Raw genomic sequence first — 23,648 nt, 5'->3', positions numbered from 1 at the left:
CTGTTACTGCGGCAGACCGCACCGAGAAGCAGTACGAGGACCTCTCGTGGAGAGAAATGGTCATTTACTCAAGAGGAGCTGCTCCAGAGACCGCAAACATGCATGCGTTTGGGCCACATGTGCACAGGTTGGAGGCCTACGAGCACACTCTTCCGAGGGCAAAACCAGACATCAGCAGGTGCAGGGGGAAGGGGCTCAGCCTTGAGTGCAGATCGCGGGAATAGGTCTGGGAGCTGAGCAAGGTCAGGGGAAGTCGGCCATTCCCGGCTCACCATGAGTGGGTAAGAAACAATGGGAGCATAACTAGCAAACGAGCAAATGCAGTCCTAATTAGAACCAGAGGTTCTTCCTGCAAGTGGCAAAAACATTTTGGAGGTAACCATGGGAACAGAGGGGAGAGGGCCCATAAAGAAACACTGGAAATTAACTTGTGTTGCTCTGCAACACTGACAGCTGAAATCCAGGGATGCTCCCTCTGCCCGAGCCCTCACATCCAATTTGATATCACCGCGTTAGCGTCTGAGCCTTTTATCAAGGTCAGAGCGTGGCACGATGTCTGCCTCCCCCTGGCCATGGGTGGCCCAAAAAGCTTTCATTCAGACCACTCACTGCCCCATGTGGGAACTTGATAGGATTGTAATTCTTAGATGGTGCTCTAGAACAGTGGGTGTGGCTCTCAAAATTCAGCGTCTCCCTGTTGCTCTATTTGTAGGTGGTATTCTGTGGCTACTAACGAGTCCACTAACGTCATCGGAAACACAGAATTTCCTTTTTTCTTAAAATGAGACTTTATATTTCTTCTGCTTTCTTTGCTGGTGTGTAAGTAAGAATAGAATTTTGGTTGGCTTTGTTTGACAAGGCCCCATACCATGAACGCTAAGAGGGAATTTTACAGGAGTTCTCTCCAGATTTGAAATGCAACATTTATTTCGGTTGTAACAAGAGCTGAGCTAGTAACAAGAGCTGAGCTACTCTAGTTACAACATTAATATGTTTAACAAGATTAAGTTTTGACATAAGAAAGGGTAAGGGTATGAAACATTTTGTATGGCCAAGCATCCCTTTCTTCACTAGTCATCACACGTACTTGTAATGATGCCGCTACCTTCACCCCTTACCCTCGGAGGGGAACTGTGGCACGGGATACCAGCTCTTAGAGGTGAGTCACACTTGGGAGTCAGTGTTCTCCACCACCAGAAGCCTGATGTGGTTCTCCACCACCATACATGCCAGAACCAGCCTTTCAAAGAATACATTTCAGTTAGGTTTGGCACAGAAGAAATGGGGTCATCAGATTGTGTAAGAGAAACACTGAACTCATTTTTAACCCTAAGGCAAAGCGCTTCTCATTGTCCACAAGCTAAGCTCCCTGGGATGATCCTTCAGACCGAATCTCAGTCTTATCTTTGAGAGGTGTCCCAGGCGGACCCCTCCAACAGTCACTGGACACACCCAGCACTTCAGCCAGGCCAGCTCCCAGCAGGATTATGAAGACTCTAACAGAGACATTTTTAGGACCTTGACCCACTGCTCTATTCTGTGCCCTTCACCTCCTGTCCCCATCACAAGTCTGGCCTTGGGGTTGGAAAGGACCTCAAAGGCCAAGCTGTCAACCCTCGTCCCTCGTAGATGGCCCCATCCACCCTCAGCCACTGCCTGCCAGCCCAGTGACAGCTGGAAAGAAGGTTCATGGACAGTTTAGAACTCTAAGCTTCCTAACGTTCTGTTAATATGTCAAGGTCAGCTTTTGTCTGTTTGTCTGTTTGTTTTGTCTCAGATCCCGCACTGTTTCCTCTGCCAGAAACACCTTTCCCCCAGATAGGTGGGTGCTGCCTTCTTCACTGAGATACCGATGCTGCCCTGGCTTCTGGAAGCACCTTTCCTGACCACCGCAGGCTAGCGTCTATGCTCGCTCATCCCTGCCCTTCCTTCTCCCTATTCAAGGCCTCAGAGCATCCATCCTCTCTGAAGGAATTTTATTTCCTCGTGTATAGTCTGCATTTTCCTCTGAATGGTACAGGTTGTTACAACAGAGTTTATCTTATCCCCATGGAGCCGTCCTGTCCAGCCCATGGCAGGCACTCATTAAGGATGTGAGGAATTGGGGCGCCTGGGTGGCTCCGTGGGTTAAGCCTCTGCCTTCAGCTCAGGTCATGATCTCAGGGTCCTGGGATTGAGCCCCACATCAGGCTCTCTGCTCAGCAGGGAGCCTGCTTCTCCCAACCCCTCTGCCTGCCTCTCTGCCTACTTGTGATCTCTGTCTGTCAAATAAATAAATAAAATCTTAAAAAAAAAAAAAAAAAGGATGTGAGGAATTTAGCGAGAAGTGAATGCATGAATCCAGAGGGAAGGACCTGAGACCTCACACAGTTCCGGCAGGTCGGGCCTCCCTGGGCGGGACACACACATCTGTGGTGCCTTCTTGAGCCTCACCTGGGACCCTGTTGTTCCCCACTGCCTGCAGTTTCCCTGAAGAACCTCAGTTTTTATCAGACCACTCTACCCTCTCTGCGTGGGTGATAGGCCAGCCCCTTTGAGATGGACCCCTGACAGTGAGTCGTACACGCCACAGAAATGTGGGCAGTGGGAATGGGTGCCAGTCCCAGTGTTGTAGGAAAAGAGGAAGATGCTAAAGGAGACGTGGTAGGGTACCAGGACTCCTAAACCACAATTAGGCAGTAAAGAGTGTGGGTGCTGTTGTGTTGAAGGAAAAGCTGCTGGATCTCAGGGACCCAGAACATTCCACCAGCCTGGACAGTCCCAAGTGAAGGAGGTGGGGGAAAGTACAAGCACTTAGCAAGTCTCTCGAAGCCCGGAGTGCTTGCCCCCACACCAGGTTTCTATTTATCTCAGTTAGCCCCACTGTGGCTCGCCTTGAGGAAAGGAATGGCATAAGAGGTGAGGAAACTGGGTCTCAAACAAGTTCTAGAACTCTAAGTTTTTTCCAGGTGTCTCTCGAAACATGATGTTTCCATGTTATTCTATTTGTAGGTGCTGTAATGACAGCATCTTCATTCCTGTTAACAAGACCACTGAAATAATCAGAAACACAAAAGGAATGTGGTCTTTCTTTTGAAATAATTTTGATTTCTTTCTCTTTGTCTTCCTGCCTTTAAGTGATTGCGCAATATGGAGAACTAATAGGATTATAATGTTTAGGACAGTTTTTTATAAACGTTCATTACATAAAACATGAATATTACTTTTGTCATTACTATTTCATCCAGAAACAGGAACACTTTTTCCTCTCTTCTGATGTAATTTTGGACTTTCTTACAATTGTTTTCACTGCTATTGCTAAATAATTGTATATTTGCTCAAACTAAAGCTCAATAGAATGATTATTTTGAAGATAATGCTTCATAAATAGAATTGGTTTGGCAGTAAATTTGGTGAGTGCCTTGTTTCTTTGTTCCAGATGATGTAAGGACAGTATCTCGGAGATGGCAGTTTAATAAGGTCCCATAAGGAGGGCTTATCATGCCAGATCTTACACCTAGAGGGATTAGAAACACAGAGCCTACTTCTGTGTGCCAAGAGCTGACTTGACTCCACTTAAAAAGATGGATATGGCTTACTAAGCTGTTCTTGAAAGAGAGCAGTCTGTGAACCTTCTATAGGAACATCCTTCAGTATTCACCTTGTATTTAATTGTTTGAACATCTCCAAGGAGACATGCCTGCGGACTCGGAAACCTCTAGCCTCTGGCCTCAAAATCCAGCTCTGCACAAAGATGACCACACAGAGGAGTCTGCCTTCAGAGACAACCCAGTCTTATCGTTTTCTTCATGTGGCACCCTACGCCATGCCCCTCGCTTCCCGCTGACCCTCCTGACCTCTCTGACCTTAACTGACAGCCCTCAAAACCAGCCTTTCAGGGCACACACTTCGGTGAAGGAGAATGTAAGTAAAGTGGAGTCACTGGGATACAAGAAAGGGAATCTGAACTCGGATCTAACCAGAGGCCACAAGGCGCTGGGCCTCCCCAGGCAAACACTCCAGCCCAGTGTTCTACCATGGCCAGCCTCAGGCCAGATTATGATGGTGAAAACACTTCCTAGGACTCTTAATTCCCTTCTCTGTTCTAATGTCCTTCACCTCTCCCTCCCCAGCAGAAGGCTTATTTTGCGGGGGCTCCTGGCTGGCTCAGTGGGTTAAAGCCTCTGCCTTCGGCTCAGGTCATGATCTCAGGGTCCTGGGATCAAGCCCCACATTGGGCTCTCTGCTCGGCGGGGAGCCTGCTTCCCCTTCTCTCTCTGCCTGCCTCTCTGCCTACTTGTGATCTCTGTCTGTCAAATAAATAAATAAATAATCTTTTAAAAAACAAAAAACAAAAAACAGAAGGTGGCTTATCTTGGGAATGGAAAGGCCTTCCATGAAGCTGTCCCATCCTCGGCCACTGCCAGGCCAACCCGGTGACAGTTAGAGCTGATGTCCACAGTCTAGAACTCTGTCTTCCACCAGAACAGAGCAAGGGCACCCAGCCCATGCGGAGGAGGAGCCCAGCACAACTGAGCCTTGGGAAGCCCTCTTCTCCCAGGATCAGCTTCCTGTCACTATGACAGGACTGCAAGGAAACATAAACAAGGCTATGGGCATGCCACTGCCCTTCGACCCTCACAGTATTGTCAGCTCACGGGTCATAGCAAGTCACACACAGAAACGACCTTCTACAACAGCAGGTCACTTTCCTGAGGACACTGAGGTCTTTGAAAATGGTGATCTTAATGAGATGGGGCCCAGGAGTAAATGTATTCCATTGCTCAAGTTATCAAAATGCAGAATCCTCCCAGTCTTGTGGAGACGGGCATAACGCATGCAATAGTGTGCATCTCTAACCTTGGCTGCAGGTGAATGAGACTATTAGAGACACACACAAAAAAATCCCAGAGTGGCTCCTATTCAGTTTCTAAAGACAAATCACCCAGTTGTTACTTGGAGGGAAATAGTAGCCCAGAGGAAGCACCTCCTTCCACAGCAGAAGAATCGCTGTGAGTTTTTAGCGGTACCCTGACATTTCACTTGATCACGTGACTGTGGTTTTTCTTTGATCATCTGGAGTTGTGAATGTTTTGGATATCGGCAGATTTGTCCCCACTTAAAGCAAGGACATGGGGTCTCCATCGGTTGATGTATTTTCATTTTTTTTTTAAGATTTTATTTATTTATTTGACAGAGAGAGAGATCACAAGTAGGCAGAGAGGCAGGCAGAGGGGGGGGGAAGCAGACTCCCCACCAAGCAAAGAGCCCAACATGGGGCTCAATCCCAGGACCCTGAGATCATGACTCAAGCTGAAGGCAGAGGCTCAACCCACTGAGCCATCCAAGCACCTGAGGATGTATTTTCATCCTAAGTTACTCTCTAGCACAGTTTCTGCCTGGAGGCTTCCTGATACAACCTGTACCTGAACAGATTGCCACATCGGCCAGGCCCGATGCCCTGCACCCCTGACATGACCCAAGGTGAGACCTGACACCCAGACACATCTCTGAGTACTGATTTACATGAAATGTCCCCCAATATCAAAGGTGCCTGAGTGCCCAGATGGTGTCCAGGACTAAGCCCAATGTGGGTCCAGACAAACAAGCTCCCAGGGAAGAACTGTTTGTGAGCTCACCGTGCTGGGCACTGCGTCCACCCCTCCCCTTGGTACCCTATTCCCAGTTATGTCTTTCTTCGTAACTTTAGTTTGTATTCCTGTTGATGTGGGTGTAAGTTTGTGAATTTTGATTAGGATGTTGAATTCAACTTAAGGATGTCTTAGAATCAGATGTTGGGGGGAAAGTCATGTAGCAAGTGAATATACATTCCAGAATAAATCAAAAGCTATTCAGCATGACTTCATGGTTTGTTCTAAAGAACAAAACTTTTTTAAATAACTGCATTAACCAAGGTGCCTTAAAACAAAATATGGAATCTGAGTTTCAGCAGATAGGAGCATTTTCTTTAATGATACTTTGTACTTCCTCAGTGGACTGAGAGATATGTAAATAACCGAGAAAAACAAAATCAGAAAGGAGGAGAGATTTTAGAATTGAGGCGTGATTATTTGGTTAGACCATTCTTTACATATTTCTTCTAACTGATAGAATATTATCAAATGGAATATCTAATTTATAGAATTGTTAGAATATTTGGGACACTTCAGGTTTCAGAAAGGCAACTGGTCTTTTCTGAGACAAAATAACAGAAGAATAAAAAATAATAAAAGAAGAATATGATCAGAATATATAAGTGCGTAAGTGTTCTATAAATAAATATATATACATATATATTTGTTCATAAATGGTATGCATTCTGTTCTAAGGAATATGAAGAAAGTGCTACCCTAGATTATTAGCAATAAACAGTGAGGTATGCGCTATAATGAATGCAAGATGAGATAAGAAGATGTGATAGGACATAAAGTTTGTGCAATGGAAATCTTAAGATCTGAACACATTATGTTATTTCTGGCCACTTATGTCAAGCGCCCAGGGCCTCACACTTTCTCGCATGTTATTAGCATCCCAGCTTCACCAATTTATTCATGGAGAAGTTCCCCCGACCCCCCATGGTCATACACACATGAGAGAGTTCTGAAGGATCCCAGGATCCTTCTAATAAAATGTGAATTTTATAATCTATAATAAATTTAATAAAATTCACATTCTTGGGAATTTCACTTTTTATTTTGAACTTCTTAATTTGAATACTGCAAATAAAATATGATTGACAATAGAACTTACATATCTTCCGGTAGCACCCAGACAGTGAGAGGCCTCAGATTTTAAGACAGCAGGATTCAGTGATATGTTGATTTTTATGAAGTCTGGAAGTCAAGAGAAAAGTGGCATGAATATCTTAGGAAACAAGAACAATGTGAAAGTATCCAAAATAAAAGGGTAACTTTAAATGATATAATAATAACTATAATTCAAATGATATAATAATTAACAAATATATTAAACAATTATAACTGAGTGTTCTAATAGGAAACATATCATAAATTCTAAATTTATTCATATATTTATATCGTCTGGGCTCATATTGTTGAGACTGGGTTATGAAATAATAATGAATAATTATAGTTTATCAATATAATGATGTAGCACTATTAAAATATTGATTAATAGAAACTTAATTTGAATAAAATTGTAACCAATGTTAGTGATTGGTAAAATATATTTTCATAATTTTTAAGGCAATACTTCCTAAGTTTAACATTAATACTTATTCATAATCACATGCACTATCTCTTGGCCAATAAACACAGTGACATTCCTTAGATTGATGTTATTTTCTTTTTGAAAAAAGAAAGTGAACGCTGGAAATGAATGGATGTTTTTGAGTTACATTTTAGTGCTCTCTCATTTTCAACATTAATCAGATTGTATTATGCATTCCATGCTTTCAAAATTTCCAATATTTGGGGCGTCTGGGTGGCTAAGTGGTTTAAAGCCTCTGCTTTCAGCTCAGGTCATGATCTTGGGGTCCTGGGATAGAGCCCCACATTGGGCTCTCTGCTCAGCAGGGAACCTGCTTCCCCTCCTCTCTCTGTCTGCCTCTCCGCCTGCTTGTGATCTCAGTCTCTCAAATAAATAAATAAAAAGATGGGCGTCTGGGTGGCTCAGAGGGTTAAGCCTCTGCCTTTGGCTCAGGTCATGGTCTCAGGGTCCTGGGATCAAGCCCCACATTGGGCTCTCTGCTCAGCGGGAAGCCTGCTTCCTCCTCTCTCTCTGCCTGCCTCTCTCCCTACTTGTGATCTCTCTCTGTCAAATAAATAAATAATCTTTTAAAGTAAATAAATAAAAAGAAAAAAGAAATTTCCAGTATTTGTCAGTATCTTCTTTGGAGTTATCCACACAATATAATGCATAAAAAAAAATTTTTTCTGGCCAAAGATATGTTATATAAGTACTCAAGTTACAGCAAGTGAGATGATTTTAATCTAAAATGTGTGCCGTGTGAATACAGTACATTGACAACCGTTAATAGCAATGGCCTTAAATTTGATGATAGTGTGTGACTCCTTAATTTACACGTTCATTGGAAGCAGTTTTTCAATATGAACTGTTTTGGGAAAGTTTCCTCCACACATTCACTTACTTGGAGGGTAAACATTTCACGACCCTTTCCATTATGCTGTCTTTCTATGAGTTATTCTCCATTTGATAACAGAGAATGGAGATGTAATTTTATCGAGATGTAATTTATTCACTATAAAATATATCCTTTTACAGTGTGCAATCCAATGGTTTTCAGCATATTGGGAGGGTTGTACAACCATCAACATTGGCTAATTTTAGAAAATTGTTATCATCTTTAAAGAGAAATCCTCTATCAACCAGCGCTCAGTCCCATTCTCCCTCCTCCCTTGGCAGGTAGTGGAAACTACACACCTACTTTCTGCCTCTATGTATCTGTCTACCCCAGACATTTCAGTAGGAATGGAATCAACCAAAAGGTGGCCTTCTGTGTCTGGCTTTCTTGATTCGGCTTAATGTTTGCAAGGTTCACTCGTGTTAATAGCATGTATTTCATTAACTTACATGTCTGAATAATATTGCATTGTAAAATACACCACATTTTATTTGTCCATTCATCAGGTAAAGGAGGCCTCCGAGGCTAACATTCAGTGATTACCAACATCTTTCCTCGTCGTTCTTCTTAAGAGCTTGAGCATAAAATCTGGGAAACAGGTGTGCCCTCCTGGAGGAGAAAAAAGTCCTCAGATGCCACCCCCCAAAACTGGATAAGACTTGTTTTACAAAGATACAACGTAAACTCACTAGGAAATTTGTCTCTAAGAGACTCAATTCGCTGCGCGCAGGCGAGAATGACTCAGTAGTCAACTTGGCACCCAACGTTTATCCAAGAAATACGTGTGCACGCATAGGCACACACAGTCCTACTGGATCCAGTGTACCACTGCCATTTTATTCTCTGAAGTCACGAATGGCTTTAACATTTATTTAGGGTAAGAGCCATTTTTTCCCCCCTGAATTGAAGTACTTTTTCAGTGCTGTGAATATTTTACTCAAAATGCTTTCCATAATAGAAATTTCTGTTTTGTATCAGTTTTTCTATCTCTTTGGAATATTCCTAGATGTGCTACAGGACAGACGCTGCGGTGTTCCAGTGGGGTCACTGCTCAGCCTCCTCTACCCCTTCACCCTCCCCAGGCGGCATCTAGCAGTGAGGAAGCTCAGCACTTACCAGCCCTAAGCTTCCATTTCAGCATTTCCCAGGACTGAGATGGCCGATGTGAGAGAGGGAGGGGGAAGCAACAGATGGGAGAGAGGAGAAGGTAGAGAAGGGTCAGACATCGGGAGAGATTGGAAAGAGGTGGTTCTCAGGGGAATGCCCCAGGGCACCGTGGCTGCCTGCATACTGGTTCTTCCCTTTACAGCAGGTCTTGGATGTCACCAGCCCAGGTTTCCCTCCTCCCCCAGTTGGACTCCTCATGGCTCCATTATTTTCTGACAACACTTTTCTTTTCCATCTTTACTCCAGACCCATATTTGAGAGCAGACAGCACAATGGCTCCAGCAGATGGACTGCAATTCTCGAGCTCACCTCCTGCCCCTACTTCTTGATGAAACATATGAGAAAGAGCAAAGCTGCACCCAATGGCCAGGACCAGGCCTGGTACCCTCAGTTATGTCTTGGTGTTCTTCTGAAAAACTAGAACATTGTCTAAACCACAAAATACCAACCGTCCTCTCTCCTGACCAACACAGGTGACGGCTTCTCCTTCACAATTATGGCACTGGCCTTGTTCAAGCTTTGGTTCCTAAAGATAAGATTTATTAAAATATCAATCATAGAATCATTCCTGCATGTGGTAGCACAAAATCCAGAGAAAAATGTCTGTTTCCATGACCTCACCCCAAAATCACCCAGCCTCAGTGGAAATCCTTATAAGGACTTTCTTCAAGAGTAACAAATGCCAAACCATGGGGGATTAGGAAGATGGGCAAGGAACTCAGCAGCAGGACCGGGAACACTGATGGCGGGCCCTCACAAGGGTCAGAACAGTTCCTTCAACCCCTGCAGCCTGGGGCAGGGCCATCAGGAAAATGCTGCCTGGAAAGGTGCCCTCCTCCCTGCCCCTCTCCTACAGGGGCTGCGCCATGCGGGATCCTTGTCACTCTATGGGGGGAACAGGGTTGGATTCCATTCCCCCTATCACTTAAGGTCTCTTTAACCACAGTGTCCCACACAAGTGCATCTTCCTTCCAGTTGGAGCCCCACTCGGGGTTGACACCTTCCAGGCTACTGCTGCAGTGAAATTAGAGCCGATGAAGTAAAATGAGCATTAGGGAAGTTAAATGAAATAGTTAGGGTCCTACAACAATCTGTGGTCAAATCTGTGAATATCAATTACCTAAGAACCGTGTGCATAGAAGAAATCGATATCTGGGGTATCAGGAAGTGTGTCATTACCTCACCTGGTGGGGCAGCTTGAGCAAAGGAATGGTTGTAGGAAAGATGCATTGTGTGGGTGGGACAGCTGGAACCCTCCTGTAGGACAGAAAGGGCGTCTTCATGAACAAGGGTGAGGAGACTGCAAATGGGTCAGATTCTGAGGGGCCTTGATTGACATGTAAACCATAGGGCCATTGCCTCTACTGGAAGAGGCTGTGGTTCTAGAAAAGGGCATTGCACCACCACAGTCCTGGGAAAGATAGCCTTCATTTTTCACATGCCCTACCCACTGTCTACGTCCTGACATCACTCTGTCCCATCTGCCACCAGGGAGAGAGCTCCTCACCCCCTCTGACGAGGCCCAAAAACTATGTCATCTCAGTTACTTTCTGAACCAAATTCCCCCTTCTATTGGCCCTGAGACTGTGAATTTGTCTCTACTTCTTAATAAACCAATCAGGGTAACCGGATAACGAAATCCAGGGAGGTCTTTAATTCTTTGTGTCCTTTCTTCTTAAAGAACAAGTAAACATCTTCTCCAGGATGAAGAACACATATGGATTCCCTCCTTTCTTGCACATGTACGCAACATTCTGAGTGTCAGGTCCAGGGAGACTCCCTCATTTTCTGCAGGTCACATGACCAGCTGAGCAAATAACTTCCCGTGATCTTCAACCAAATGGATCCCGTCCTGCTAGTGCCCCCTTAGGTTTCACACCTGAGGTAGGATAAGTCTCTTGGAACTTTCTGTTTAGAGAATGAATTTCATGCCCTTCTAAATTTCATGGAAATTTACTGCAGTTAAAAGAGAAGGGGCTATAAAAATTATAAAAACTGGTTTCTTGGAATATTCAGATAATTGTTTAAAGCCTTAACTCTGATCTCAGAGATTAAAATACAAAAACCAAATTTGTACACCCACCTTGGCCTCAATTCTGTCATGGCAATAAGTGACCTCCAAACACGAGTGACTTACCTCAACAAAAGTCTATTTTTCATCCTTTTGGGATTCAGCTTAATGGGGGTCATCATTATGTAGGACAGAGAAGGGTCATGGCAGTGAGAAAAGAGCAATGGCCCCCAAAAATGGAGGATTCTGCTCAAAGATGGTACATTCCTATATTCACTGACTGAAAGAAATCACAGGGCAAAGCCTGAAATCAACAATTTGTGAAGTCCAGTCCCCCTAGAAGACAAGGCCTAATGGGGCTAGTGACATGAGGCTGGGCATGAAATAAGTGGACCCTATTAAATACACCATGGTTCATATGTTTGGTCAACGTTATTAACTTCCATCTCTAAAGTACACCAAATAATCTTACCCTTCTCCACCAGACATAATATGAAACCTCCATTCACACCAAAAGCAACGAGAAGATCCCACTACAGTTCCTTCATCAAGATCTCAAAGAGCAAAAGCCCAGGCTATGAGGCAGCTGAAATAGGGGCTGGACCCATGTAGTGAGCATCCTCTCATCTGTGGAGAAGAGGGGGGGAGATGGCATCCGTTGGAACAGAGCAGTAGCAAGATTCAGCTGGGGAGATGTTTAGGCGTAGACCTTTAAGGGAGAATGCTTCCCCCCTTTTTAGATCAATTTCTGCTTCCTGGCTAAGGTGCCCAGACCAGATCCTTGATTGTCTCTTGTCTTGCTTGGCTTCATTAGTAGGGACCCTAGAGACTGCGGTATTAAGAAAAAAAAAAGAAAAAGGAAAACAGAAGTACGAACCAATTACCCTGATTCCATTTACTTCCGGATGCAGTTAGCTCACCCCCTAACTCATTACGCCTAATTTCTCTCTCATCTTAACTAAAATATCTCGAGCTTATCAGTTCTCTGTGGCAAAAGCACACTCCATTTTTCCCCATGGCAATTTACAGGAATGCTTAAATAATAGAGAAATTACTTACTGGTCGAAGTTTCAATGCAATCCTTGCCATAGACCAAAGGTTTTAAATCACAACCCAGCTTTGATTTTTGCAATTCTTAACTATGTATAAAATTTTTCTTAAAAAGTAGGTCTCCAGCATTTTATGTCTTCATTTAAATGAGTATAAAATCTACCTGTACCCCTTACCCTAAAGTTCATGAATTCTCCTACCCTTCTTCCTGTTGAACAACAATTCCTTTCTCTTTTTTGTTTCCAATAGTAATAGATTATGCCTTTATTAACACATTCCCTTCTGAGCTCATTTCTTTCTAGATGGTCCCAGGCAACAGTGGCCAAGAGCATGTAAATAATGACAGAAAATGGGGCGCCTGGGTGGTTCAGATGGCTAAGCATCTGCCTTTGGCTCAGGTCATGATCCCAGGATCCTGGGATGGAGCCCCACCTTGGGCTCCCTGCTCAGCGGGGAGTCTGTTTCTCCTTCTCCCACATCCCCTGCTTGTATTCCTCCCTCTCTTACTGTCTCTCTCTCTGTCAAATAAATAGAATCTTTTTTTAATAAATAATGACAGAAAATTCTGTTTCCATAATTCAAGGCACAAGTGGGTTTCACCTATTTTCTGCCTTCCAGGTTTTCGCAGCTAACATAGCTTTACCAAAAAAAATTGATAGTGGTGTAACACGAGTAGGCATTTTTCTAGGATTCAACAAAGTTTTCCACCACCCATGGTTTGTCTCTGTGACAAATCCACATATACACTTTTTCCCTGTTAAATGTCATCATTTCCAAATAAGGCCGAGTTCAGCCATCCAACTACAGAAACAGAATCAGTATATATAATGATTAATTGTAAGGAATTAGCCTGTGGGACTTTAGAGACTCACTAGGCAATTCAAAAATTCCTTGTATGGGCTGAACTCTTGAGCATGAGCTGAACATCAATGAACAGGAAGAATGTCTTCACAGGGAAGTCTCTATTGGCTTTTCAGTTGATTGACTTAGGCCCAGCCAGATTATATAGGATAATATCCCTTAAAGTTAAATGATTGTGGACTTTACTCACTTCTACAAAATACCTTCACAGAAGCAACTAGATGAGAGAATAAGTTCTATAGATTAGCCATACTGACACATAAAACTAATCATTTCTGTCTACATGTTGTTGAGCTGTATAAGCCATACACCTCTCCTGAAACCATATATGACTTCCAAATTTAAAAAAGTGATATTTCTGCCTAATATAGTACAACTATCTTGCCTACAGTAGAAACACACTAAGAAGCCTTTCCCAAGAAGACACAACATCCTTGAGTCATGTGCATCATTCTCTTTTGATACACCTTAAATACAGTGATTTAAAGTGAACTATTGGGGTGCTTGGGTGGCTCAGTCATTAAGCATCTGACTTTTGATTTCTGCTCAGGTCATGATCTCAGGATCCTGGGCTCAAGCCCCATGTGGGGCTCTGTGCTCAGTGTGGAGTCTGCTTGGCATTCTCCTTCTCCCTCTGCCCTTCCACCTGCTCGTGCTATTTCTCTCTAAAATAAAAAAATAAAATGAAAAATCTTTAAAGTGAACTATTACTGGGATGCCTACTGGCTCAGCCAGTGGAACATGTGACTCTTGATCTCAGGGTCATGATTTCAGACCCCCAAGTTGAGCATGGAGCCTACTTGAAATAATAATAAAGTTAACTATTATTAATGAATTATTGGGGATAACTGTGGGAAGAAAACAAAGTATTTTACCACATATACAGATTCATAGCAAAACTCTCAAAACTAGTATATCCTCAATTCTGCAAATGGTCACAAGGTAGTAGCTGGTATTAAAAGTTTAATATTTTTTTATTAAGATTTTTATTTTTTATTATTTATTTGACAGACAGAGATCACAAGTAGGCAAGAGGCAGGCAGAGAGAGAGAGAGAAGGAAGCAGGCTCCCGCCCAGCAGAGAGCCCGATGTGGGGCTCGATCCCAGGACCATGGGATCATGACCCGAGCCGAAGGCAGAGGCTTTAACCACTGAGCCACCCAGGCGCCCCTAAAAGTTTAATATTAACAGTATTTCCTTTGACCTCAGCAACCACCTCACATGGCTTTGATTCTGGCCAGGTGACCCAAGTACTTATTTATATTTATATATATTTATATATATTTAAACTTATATATAAATATATATATATTTAAATATATATGTAATATATACAAATATTTATCTATAAGTCTGTTCTTATAGAACTACCTCTAGTGCTAACAGGTGTTAGCACTAGAGGTAGTGAACCAGAAAAACAGGATCAGTAGTGTTCGGAACTCATAGGAAACTAGTGAAATTATACATACACATGTGTGCTCATGTATATATACATATATAGACTTTTGTTATTATGGGCTTATACAATTGTAACACCTGGCTAGGCAAGAATGAGATTTCTGGGGCAGACCCTATGGAAGGCTGAAACTCTCATGTGAATGCAGCTACTTTCCACAGCTGCAGCTTTCTTTCCCGCCAGGAATGCCCAACTTTGCTCTTAAGACTTTTCCATGATTCTGGGTGCCTGGGTGGCTCAGTGGGTTAAGCCTCTGCCTTCAGCTCAGGTCATGATCTCAGGGTCCTGGGATCAGGTCCCATATCAGGCTCTCTGCTCAGTGGGGAGCCTGCTTTCCTTCCTCTCTCTCTCTCTCTCTCTCTCTCTCTATCAGGCTCTCTGCTCAGTGGGGAGCCTGCTTTCCTTCCTCTCTCTCTCTCTCTCTCTCTGCCTGCCTCTCTGCCTACTTGTGATCTCCGTCAAATAAATAAATAAATAAAATAAAATAAAAGAAGATTTTTCCATGATTCTATCAGCCCCACCCGGATTATCAAGGATAATCTCCTTTACTTAAACCCAACTGATTGTATAATTCAATCGACAAAATACCTTGAAACCTAGATACTTTTCTTTTTTTAATAACTAGCATACAGACAAGTGAAGATGGCATGTACACCTTCCTATCAATGATGGAAAGAGATGTGTTTTGGGGCACCTAGGTGGCTCAGTCAGTTAAGCATCTGCCTTCCACTCGGGTCATGATCCCAGGCCCCTGGGATGGAGCCGAGTGTGCAGTTACTTGCTCAGCGGGGAGCCGGAGCCTGAGTCTCTGTCTGCCTCCCACTCCCCCTCCGCTCACACTTTCTCAAATAAATAAATAATACCTTTTTAAAAAAGTGTTTCACTAATGAATCATTGAACATTTATCAAAAACTAATGATACACTTACTATACAGTGGCTAACTGAACAGAATTTTTAAAAAGTGCTTCAGTAAGAACTCAGGAAAAACATAAAGTGACATATATATATCTGTACAATATCGTATCATCATCAAGCCAAAATAATTTATAGAGTACTAAAACACTGTGGAAAACAAAACACTTAGAAATGTCTGTATGTATGTGTAAACTAGAGAGCACAGATTCTAAGTCATATTTGGAAAGACATTAGGAGAGATGTAAAATTGCCTGGTGGAATCTGTACTTCTTAATCTGATTACTTCAAGTTTCTTTCTAAAAGCCCTAAACATTTAATGAAGGGATTAAATAGAAGGGCATTTAAGAAATGGGTGGGTCACCCTGGGTGTTGATAAGGTGTGTCTTGGAGTCCTGCTCAGTTGCCTACTCACCTCTTGAGATCCAGGCAGTTCTTCCCAAGATAGATTTGAACAGCACTAAAAGCGTAAGTTTTCATCTGCAATTTGCTCTTGGATAATGCCACATGCTTTATTTTAAAGAGTTTATAAAAGTTGAAAACACGGGCGCCTGGGTGGCTCAGTGGGTTAAGCCACTGCCTTCGGCTCAGGTCATGATCCCAGGGTCCTGGGATCGAGTCCCGCATCCGGCTCTCTGCTCAGCGGGGAGCCTGCTTCCTTCTCTCTCTCTCTGCCTGCCTCTCTGCCTACTTGTGATCTCTCTCTGTCAAATAAATAAATAAATTCTTTAAAAAAAATAAAAAAGTTGAAAACACAATCATAATTAGAGAAGAATATTGTTGGAGCAGGAGCTGTTTGCATCCGTAAGCTGTGTCGGGGGACTGAAAAGTGCTTTCAAGTTGGAGACTGGAATTTCAAATTTAAAATAAGAGCCATAAGTCCCACAAGTGGGTTGTCAAAAGTTCTGAAGTTGACACCGTAAATGGAGAAAATACACATGGAAAACCTAATGTTTTATATTAAAATGTATTTTACCACAAAGTACTGGCTACTGTGTAATTTATCTCAATTTCTTAAGGTTTTACTTGTTTATTTCCATTATGTTTCCCAGCTCCTATTGCTTCCTATTTTTTCTGAGTAATTTTTCGTATTTTCAGTAACTCATATCACAGATTGTCATTTTTTTTCTATTATACGTACATACTTAACATACATGTCTCCAATTCAGCATGACTTTAGCTGTACTCCTAAAGTAAAAATAGAGAATCATTGTTGAACGTATAGGCTTTCAACCTGGAAAAAAAAGTGAAGACTTAGGTTTACACAGAGTTTTTAATCCATGAACATATCCTCCATACCCCTCTTCCCATTTTCTCTTCATCAGGCATACTACAAAAAGAAACCTGGCAAGGCAGGATTGTTTACAACCAGAGTCAAAAGGATATCCTCCAAGAATGGTTTAAACAAAACCTTTACCCTGACAGAGCTACCAGGAAACAATGGGCCAAAGAAATTGGTATTTCAAAATTGGTTTCCAAAATTCAGGTTAAGCATAGGTTTCTATTTCACTGTCAGATTAAAGGTAAAGAGAAAGGCTGGGCTCGGGACTTTCAGGCCATTCTTATGTCCAGTTTGTTGCTCAGGGGCTTTTTGTTGTATATTAAAAACAAGAACTGCGTTTATATCTTTTACCAATTGTGGAAATTTGGGCTGGGTATGTTCACTGATGGCAGGAGAATACACAGACTGGTTCAGGCTCTCCCAATAGGAGGTAAGTTTTTAAGATTTACATAATTTAGGAAATTATAATGCTATGTTAATGATAAGGTATCATTAAGTATTGAAGTGTACCAGGCACCTTGCTGGCTCAGTTGGTAGAGGCAAGCAATGCTTGATCACAGAGCTGTGAGTTCAAGTCTCACATTGGGGGTAGAGATTACTTAAAAATTAAAAAAAAAATTTTTTTTATTGATAAATACTGCAGGATGAGTATTAATATGTAGCTATAAGGAAACCGTGGGGCAAGAACTCACATATGTTCCCAATTTTCAGGCTAGTTTTTTTTTTTTTTTATACCTGAAGTGTAATTCATACACAGAAGTATATGACATAGGGGCGCCTGGGTGGTTCAGTGGGTTAAAGCCTCTGCCTTCAGCTCGGGTCATGATCCCAGGGTCTTGGGATCAAGCCCCGAATCGATTCAGGCTCTCTGCTCAGTGGAGACCCTGCTTCCCGCCGCCACCCTCTCTCTCTGCGTGCCTCTCTGCCTACCTGTGATCTCTGTCAAATAAAGAAAATCTTTAAAAAAAAATAAAAGAGCATATGAAATAAAATCCCATATTGTATTATTGAATAGAGCTACTGATATGAAAATGAAACTAAGTTGGATTTCTTCAGTTAGCAAGGCGATAATTGTAGACAATATAATTATACCTAGTGAGACAGCATTTAAAACAATGAAGATCAGTAAAAATGTGCTCTTTATGGAAAATAATCAATTCAGATTTTTATGTCTATATATTGAGAGAGCCTCCAATTAGCCATTGGCGTGTATGGACCTTTGTCTGAAGGATGCTGGGAAGAAATATTTTACTTTTCATGCATTTGTTCTAGGTGTAAAGAGACCGTTTACTCAAATCCCAGTAATAAAAGTGGGACTATCTGGTGATGTGCTTAAGACTTACCTGGAAACATTTTAATTTAGAGCACAGATAACCTTTCAGCACAATGCCTGGATAAAGGAGTGGTTTATTAAATATTGGTGGTCATTAACACTAAATTTATCACAAATTATCAAAATAAAACAAGTAATTAGAAAGTACATTGCAAACCCTACTCCAGAAATGAGGAAACAAGGAGTTCCATGGGTTTTATATGTGACAAGTTGCACAGCAAGGTGTACAAGTTATCTGTTGATGATTATAGGTAAGAGGGAATATTGAGGAGTGTCAGTACAGCTCAGCTTTGCTAACTTACTCTCCATTCAAAGATATTCTTGGGGCACTTGGGTGGTTCAGTCAGTAAAGTGTCCAACTCTTGATTTCAGCTCAGGTCATGATCTCAGGTTTGTGAGACTGAGCCCTGGGTAGGCCTCCACACTCATCAGGGAGACTGATTCTCACCCTCTTCCAGTGCCCCTCCCCCGGCTCACACACTCTAAAATAAATAAATAACTCTTAAAAAAAGGTTCTCTCTCTCTCTCTGCCTCTCCCCACCCTGCTCACACATACTTTTTTAAGATTTTTTTTTATTATTTATCTAACAGAGATCGCAAGTAGGCAGAGAGGCAGGCGGGGGTGGGGGGGGCAGCTGAGCAGACAGCCTGATGTGAGGCTCAATCCCAGGACCCCGGGATCATGACCTAAGCCAAAGACAGAGGCTTTAACCCACTGAGCCACCCAGGTACCCCACACTCATACATACTTAAAAAAAAGAAAAAAAAAAAACTCTTTTCCACAATCAATTCTGTATGTATTACACATTATAAAATGGTGTTACTTATAAACAGATGGTAAGCCAAGAAAAGACTTTCACAGATTGAAGACCTGTTATGAGAGAAGTAGGAAAGGGAGTAAAAGAAATATTGATCTGGGCGCCTGGGTGGCTCAGTGGGTTAAAGCCTCTCTGCCGTCTTATCAGGTCATGATCCCAGAGTCTTGGGATCAAGCCCCGCATCAGGATCTCTGCTCAGCAGGGATCCTGCTTCCTCCCCCCTCTCTCTGCCTGCTTCTCTGCCTACTTGTGATCTCTGTCTGTCAAATAAATAAATAAAATCTTTAAAAAAAAAAAAAAAAGAAATATTGATCTCCTTCAGTAGAACTGACAGTGTCTCTTAAGTCATATTTTTTCTTGAGATACCATGTGATAAAAGAAATGCTGTCCTGAATTGTAAGCTAATAGTAATGTAACTCCTAGCATAATACATCAATTTTTTCTTATGGGTATTATCACAATGGTAGTTGATCAAATCAATTTTAATTATATTGATACTTGGACCGACACAGATTGAATTATATGACTCTCACATCTTCTTCTCCCACTTAGGTCTGGTTTAAAAACCACAGATCAAAACAGAGACAATTGGAATTGGGATGCTCCTTAGGAAAAGACAAAACCCAAGGACAACACCATCATCAGCCTTGGACTCAAGGTGAAAAAAAAAAAAAAAAACCACAGGCTCAAATGCATTTCTTCAGTGGGTCCCAGTGAAAATGGAAACAACTTGGCATGTCATGCCCATGTTCTCAAAAAAAAAAAAAATCAGTATCTCGAGAGGCACTTACAGCTTTTATTCTGGGCACCCTAGTGTCAGAAAGATAAGCACAGTCCCACAGCTGATAGGACAGAGAGGTTCTCAGCAGGCAAGGTTCTGGGCCTTTTGGTCCTTCTGTTCCAAGCATCCTCTTCTGTCACCATTGGGGATTCAAGGAGTGTAAGTGTAATCAGCATGACCTTCCCAGGCTCAAGTTTCCAGTTTAAACATGAAAACTGTTCTAAAAGATATCTTCTACTCCCATGTTCTCCTTTAGAATACTTACCAACAGCAGCCAGACAAGACTGGACATCTGTCCCAAGATCTCGAACACACATCCTACTTCAAGCCTCTGAGAGGAACCGATTGCTTGATATTACAACCAGGGAAAAACTGGCCAAAAAAACAGGCATTCAGGAACCAAGAATTCAAGTAAGTTCTGTGTCTGTGACATGAAATATGTTATATTATCCGCCCCCGGTGGGTTGCTGAAAAAACTGACCTATCTTAGATTATCACAATCATCAAGGCTATGTAAAGGTATGGGATGGTAAACATTTAGCACTACAAGTCCCACTCCTGCAAAATGAAGAACTCTTGTCAGTGGTATACCCATTTAGAATCACCAGCCGCAAATACGTGAGGAAATGTGAAAGTATCTATTTTGAGAACAATTTTCTACAGTTGGAACTGCCATTTTGGTCCAATAATTCCTTTATTAGGACGCTGTCCTGTGCCTAGTAGGTATTTTCAGCACTCCTGGCCTCTACCAACTAGTTACCCTGCCCACCTCCCCTCCCCCAATTTGTGACACCCCCAAAACTCTATATACTTAGTCACATGTCCTCCAGTTGGGAGAACAAAATCACTCTCATTGGGTACCTTCTAAAGTTAGGGAGAGGGTGGTTCAGTATGTTAAATGCTCATAACAAAGTAGCAATCATCAGTTTATCAGCACAGAAACAATCCTTGATCAGATTTATACATGTATATATAACATAGGGACTTTTATGCACATGTTGGCAAAGAGAAAAATGTCAACCTGTCAAGAAAATTGGTTTCTGATCCACTGTTGAAATTAAAGGGAGGAAAGGATCTAGATCATATGCCTTTTCAGCCAGTTTCAGTTCCTCTATCGTTGACTGCTGAGTGTTATGACCTCAATTTATGTTTTCATGCGTATACACACACCCTTGTACACATACATACACACACACACACACACACACACACATACATACTGAACACATGAACCAGAGTAACGAATTTCACACATACGGAATACTTATATTTCTGATATTGGGGCAGAAATTAATAGCCCTTTTGCAATTTACACAGTATGAAAAACAGAGCTGCAATCACTTGTCCTGTATCTTCTCTCTTTTCTTCATGTAGATGTGGTTTCAGAACCAAAGATCCCTATACCCAAAGCAGAGCAGAAGCGAGTCCATGAATTCCTTGGCAGATGGCCCAAATGGAAGACCAGATCTGACAGCTCAACAGTACCAAATTCATTTGTCCACTCCCCTGGGCAGGTCTCATCAATTTGCTTTCTCCAATTCCTTCAGCAGGAACCCAACATTTCTACCTGCTCCTGTCCCTTGTGTGAGCCAAGGACCAGGTGTCATGATGGTGCAACCTACACAGGCTACGCAGGCAGAGAATTCTCTCTCTACTCTGACCCTTAGACCTACCTACCAATACCCTCAACTTCAGGAGGGGACCTCTCAGACACTCAGACCCTTTTATGGCTCCCAAACCAAGAAAAATGCCAGAATCACATAGAACAGACTGGCCCAGGAGTATTGCAGTTGAAGGACTATTCTGAGTCTCGGCCTGAGCATCAACACCACCAGTCGCAGGATCTGCTACAGGTGGACATAACTTACGTTCTGCAAAGGTGGGATGAGGTCTGCCAGGCTCTGATCGCAAAATGGGATCCTCAAGAAGGTACATACTGAGATACACACGGCTACAGCACACAGTCAGCTGAGAACCAGCCCACTCCCTCAGTCAACTGCACCAGCAATGTGTAGAGCCTTATGTCAAGCCTTATGTCAGCTCCTGTTACCCACAGATGTTGAGGAAAAGGTTACCTTTTCTGAGTCCCAATCCACAGAAAGAGAACCCTCCAGGACCCCAACTGTGCTTCAGTGAAGATGATTTTCAGGCTGTGTTCCATATGCTACAAAGCTCACCAGGGCCTGAGTTTCAGAAGGAAGAAGTCATTCTCAAAACCTGGTCCAGGCCTCTCTTCTTTTGATGGACAATCAGTGCAACTTAAAGAACAGTAAACAGTGAAGTCATCCTGTTTGGGACAGGATTAATGCAAGAGGAAGGAGAAAACTACTGGAAACCCAAATGGAAGTCTTAACTTCTTTGCGGGCAGTGGTTATTTTCTGTACTCCCTTCACTGACTAAGCTGCATCCAGCCTCTGGAAGCACCATAGGCATTAGCCACCAGACAGGCCTGCGGAATCCTTCTGAACCAAATATTTTTCTGACAAACATGACCCCCTCTCTGTAATCACCACGTCCACCAATCGGGAACATCCATGAACCGTAACCAAACCCAAGCAAAAATAGGTCTACCAGGGACACATCAGCACACCCTTTCCCGCTAGCAAGATGGGAAAGCAAACTTGAAATTAGTTTATCATGCAGAAAATGAAAAGGATAGTGTATTTCCTGATGTGAGTTCATAAAAGTGAGCTTTTCTCCAAAGCTCTGAGGGCTTTAATAGGAACTAGAAACTATCTTAGTATCTACCAATAAGAGAATGATCAAATGAATTAGGATAAATCCACGATACTGAGTAATCTTCACTTGTATTTTTTTTCCTTTGTCTATTTAAAACATAAAAAATTTTACAATGAAAATGCAGTAGTGATTACTTACTCTAATACTAGTATTTCTACATTTTTAGGTTTTTCATATACTCACCAGTGTTATGTGTGGGTCTATATATATACATACACACATATATGTATATATATACACACACACAAACATCCAGAAAATTATAAATTTTCTATTAAACTAAAACCTGAGGATAACCATTGTCATTTTCATTTTTTCTCTTCTGAAATGGTAACTTTTCAAAGTAGATTTTGATGTATGAAGGTGTACTAATGGTTACTTTGGTACAGTAAAAATATCTTTGAAAAGTATTTTTTTTGTTCATTTTATCAATCTGCATTGTCACATTTGCTATTTACTTTCCATATGAAGGTGTCAGAATAAGGGCCTTGCACATACACCCAGTACTACAAAAATAGCCATTTTACACTAACACAAACAGGTATAAGGTATACATCCTTACCGGTGATATATGCGTGCGTTACGCCAAGAGTTTCTCTAGATGCTCACACACTAACACTCAAGCATCAGAATATTCCAACATCAGTATTTATGGTCAAATTACACTCAGGAGAAATTACTTTTCCTAATATTAGCTGGACTTTACCACCTAACAAATTAAAACTCACACATATACACACATAAGGAACACTCAAATTACTGTGGCATCTATCAGAAAAAACAAAAAAAAGAACCAGACAGATTTGGTGTTTGTGAATGAACAGATTACGTTGCTTGAATGACAGAAATTCATTTTCTCACAGTTCTCAAAGTATCTGCCGGTTTGGTTTCTTCTGAGGCCTGTTTCTTTGCTATGCGAACGGCCATCTTCTTCCTGTGTCCTCACATGGTCTTCCCTCTGGGCACACACTGCAGTGTGCCTCTCCATGTATCCAAATTTCCTCTTCTTGCATTTGGTTTTCTTAGCTTTCAGTATATGGTCTCTGGTTTAGGTTTTGGTTTGCTTGCCAAAGGCACTAGAGCCACCCCCCGTCTAATGAGCTCCATGTTTTAACTACTTTAACCTCTGTAAAAATTTATTTGTAAAAAGTTTC

The 23,648-nt window shown here is 42.1% G+C and overlaps 1 protein-coding gene across 1 annotated transcript; it reads left to right on the top strand.

Annotated features, from left to right (window-relative positions):
* Positions 1-1,095: 1,095 nt before the first annotated feature.
* Positions 1,096-22,430, top strand: DUXB (double homeobox B). Its single transcript, XM_032323448.1, is given in 6 exon segments — positions 1,096-1,159; positions 16,867-17,027; positions 19,527-19,632; positions 20,012-20,166; positions 21,130-21,435; positions 21,438-22,430. Coding segments are annotated over 6 exon segments (1,050 nt in total). The 3' UTR covers positions 21,696-22,430.
* Positions 22,431-23,648: the final 1,218 nt, after the last annotated feature.

This window comes from Mustela erminea, chromosome 19 (assembly GCF_009829155.1).
Source record: "Mustela erminea isolate mMusErm1 chromosome 19, mMusErm1.Pri, whole genome shotgun sequence".
Lineage (NCBI taxonomy): Eukaryota > Metazoa > Chordata > Mammalia > Carnivora > Mustelidae > Mustela > Mustela erminea.
This window is presented reverse-complemented; position numbering and strand designations above follow the sequence as displayed.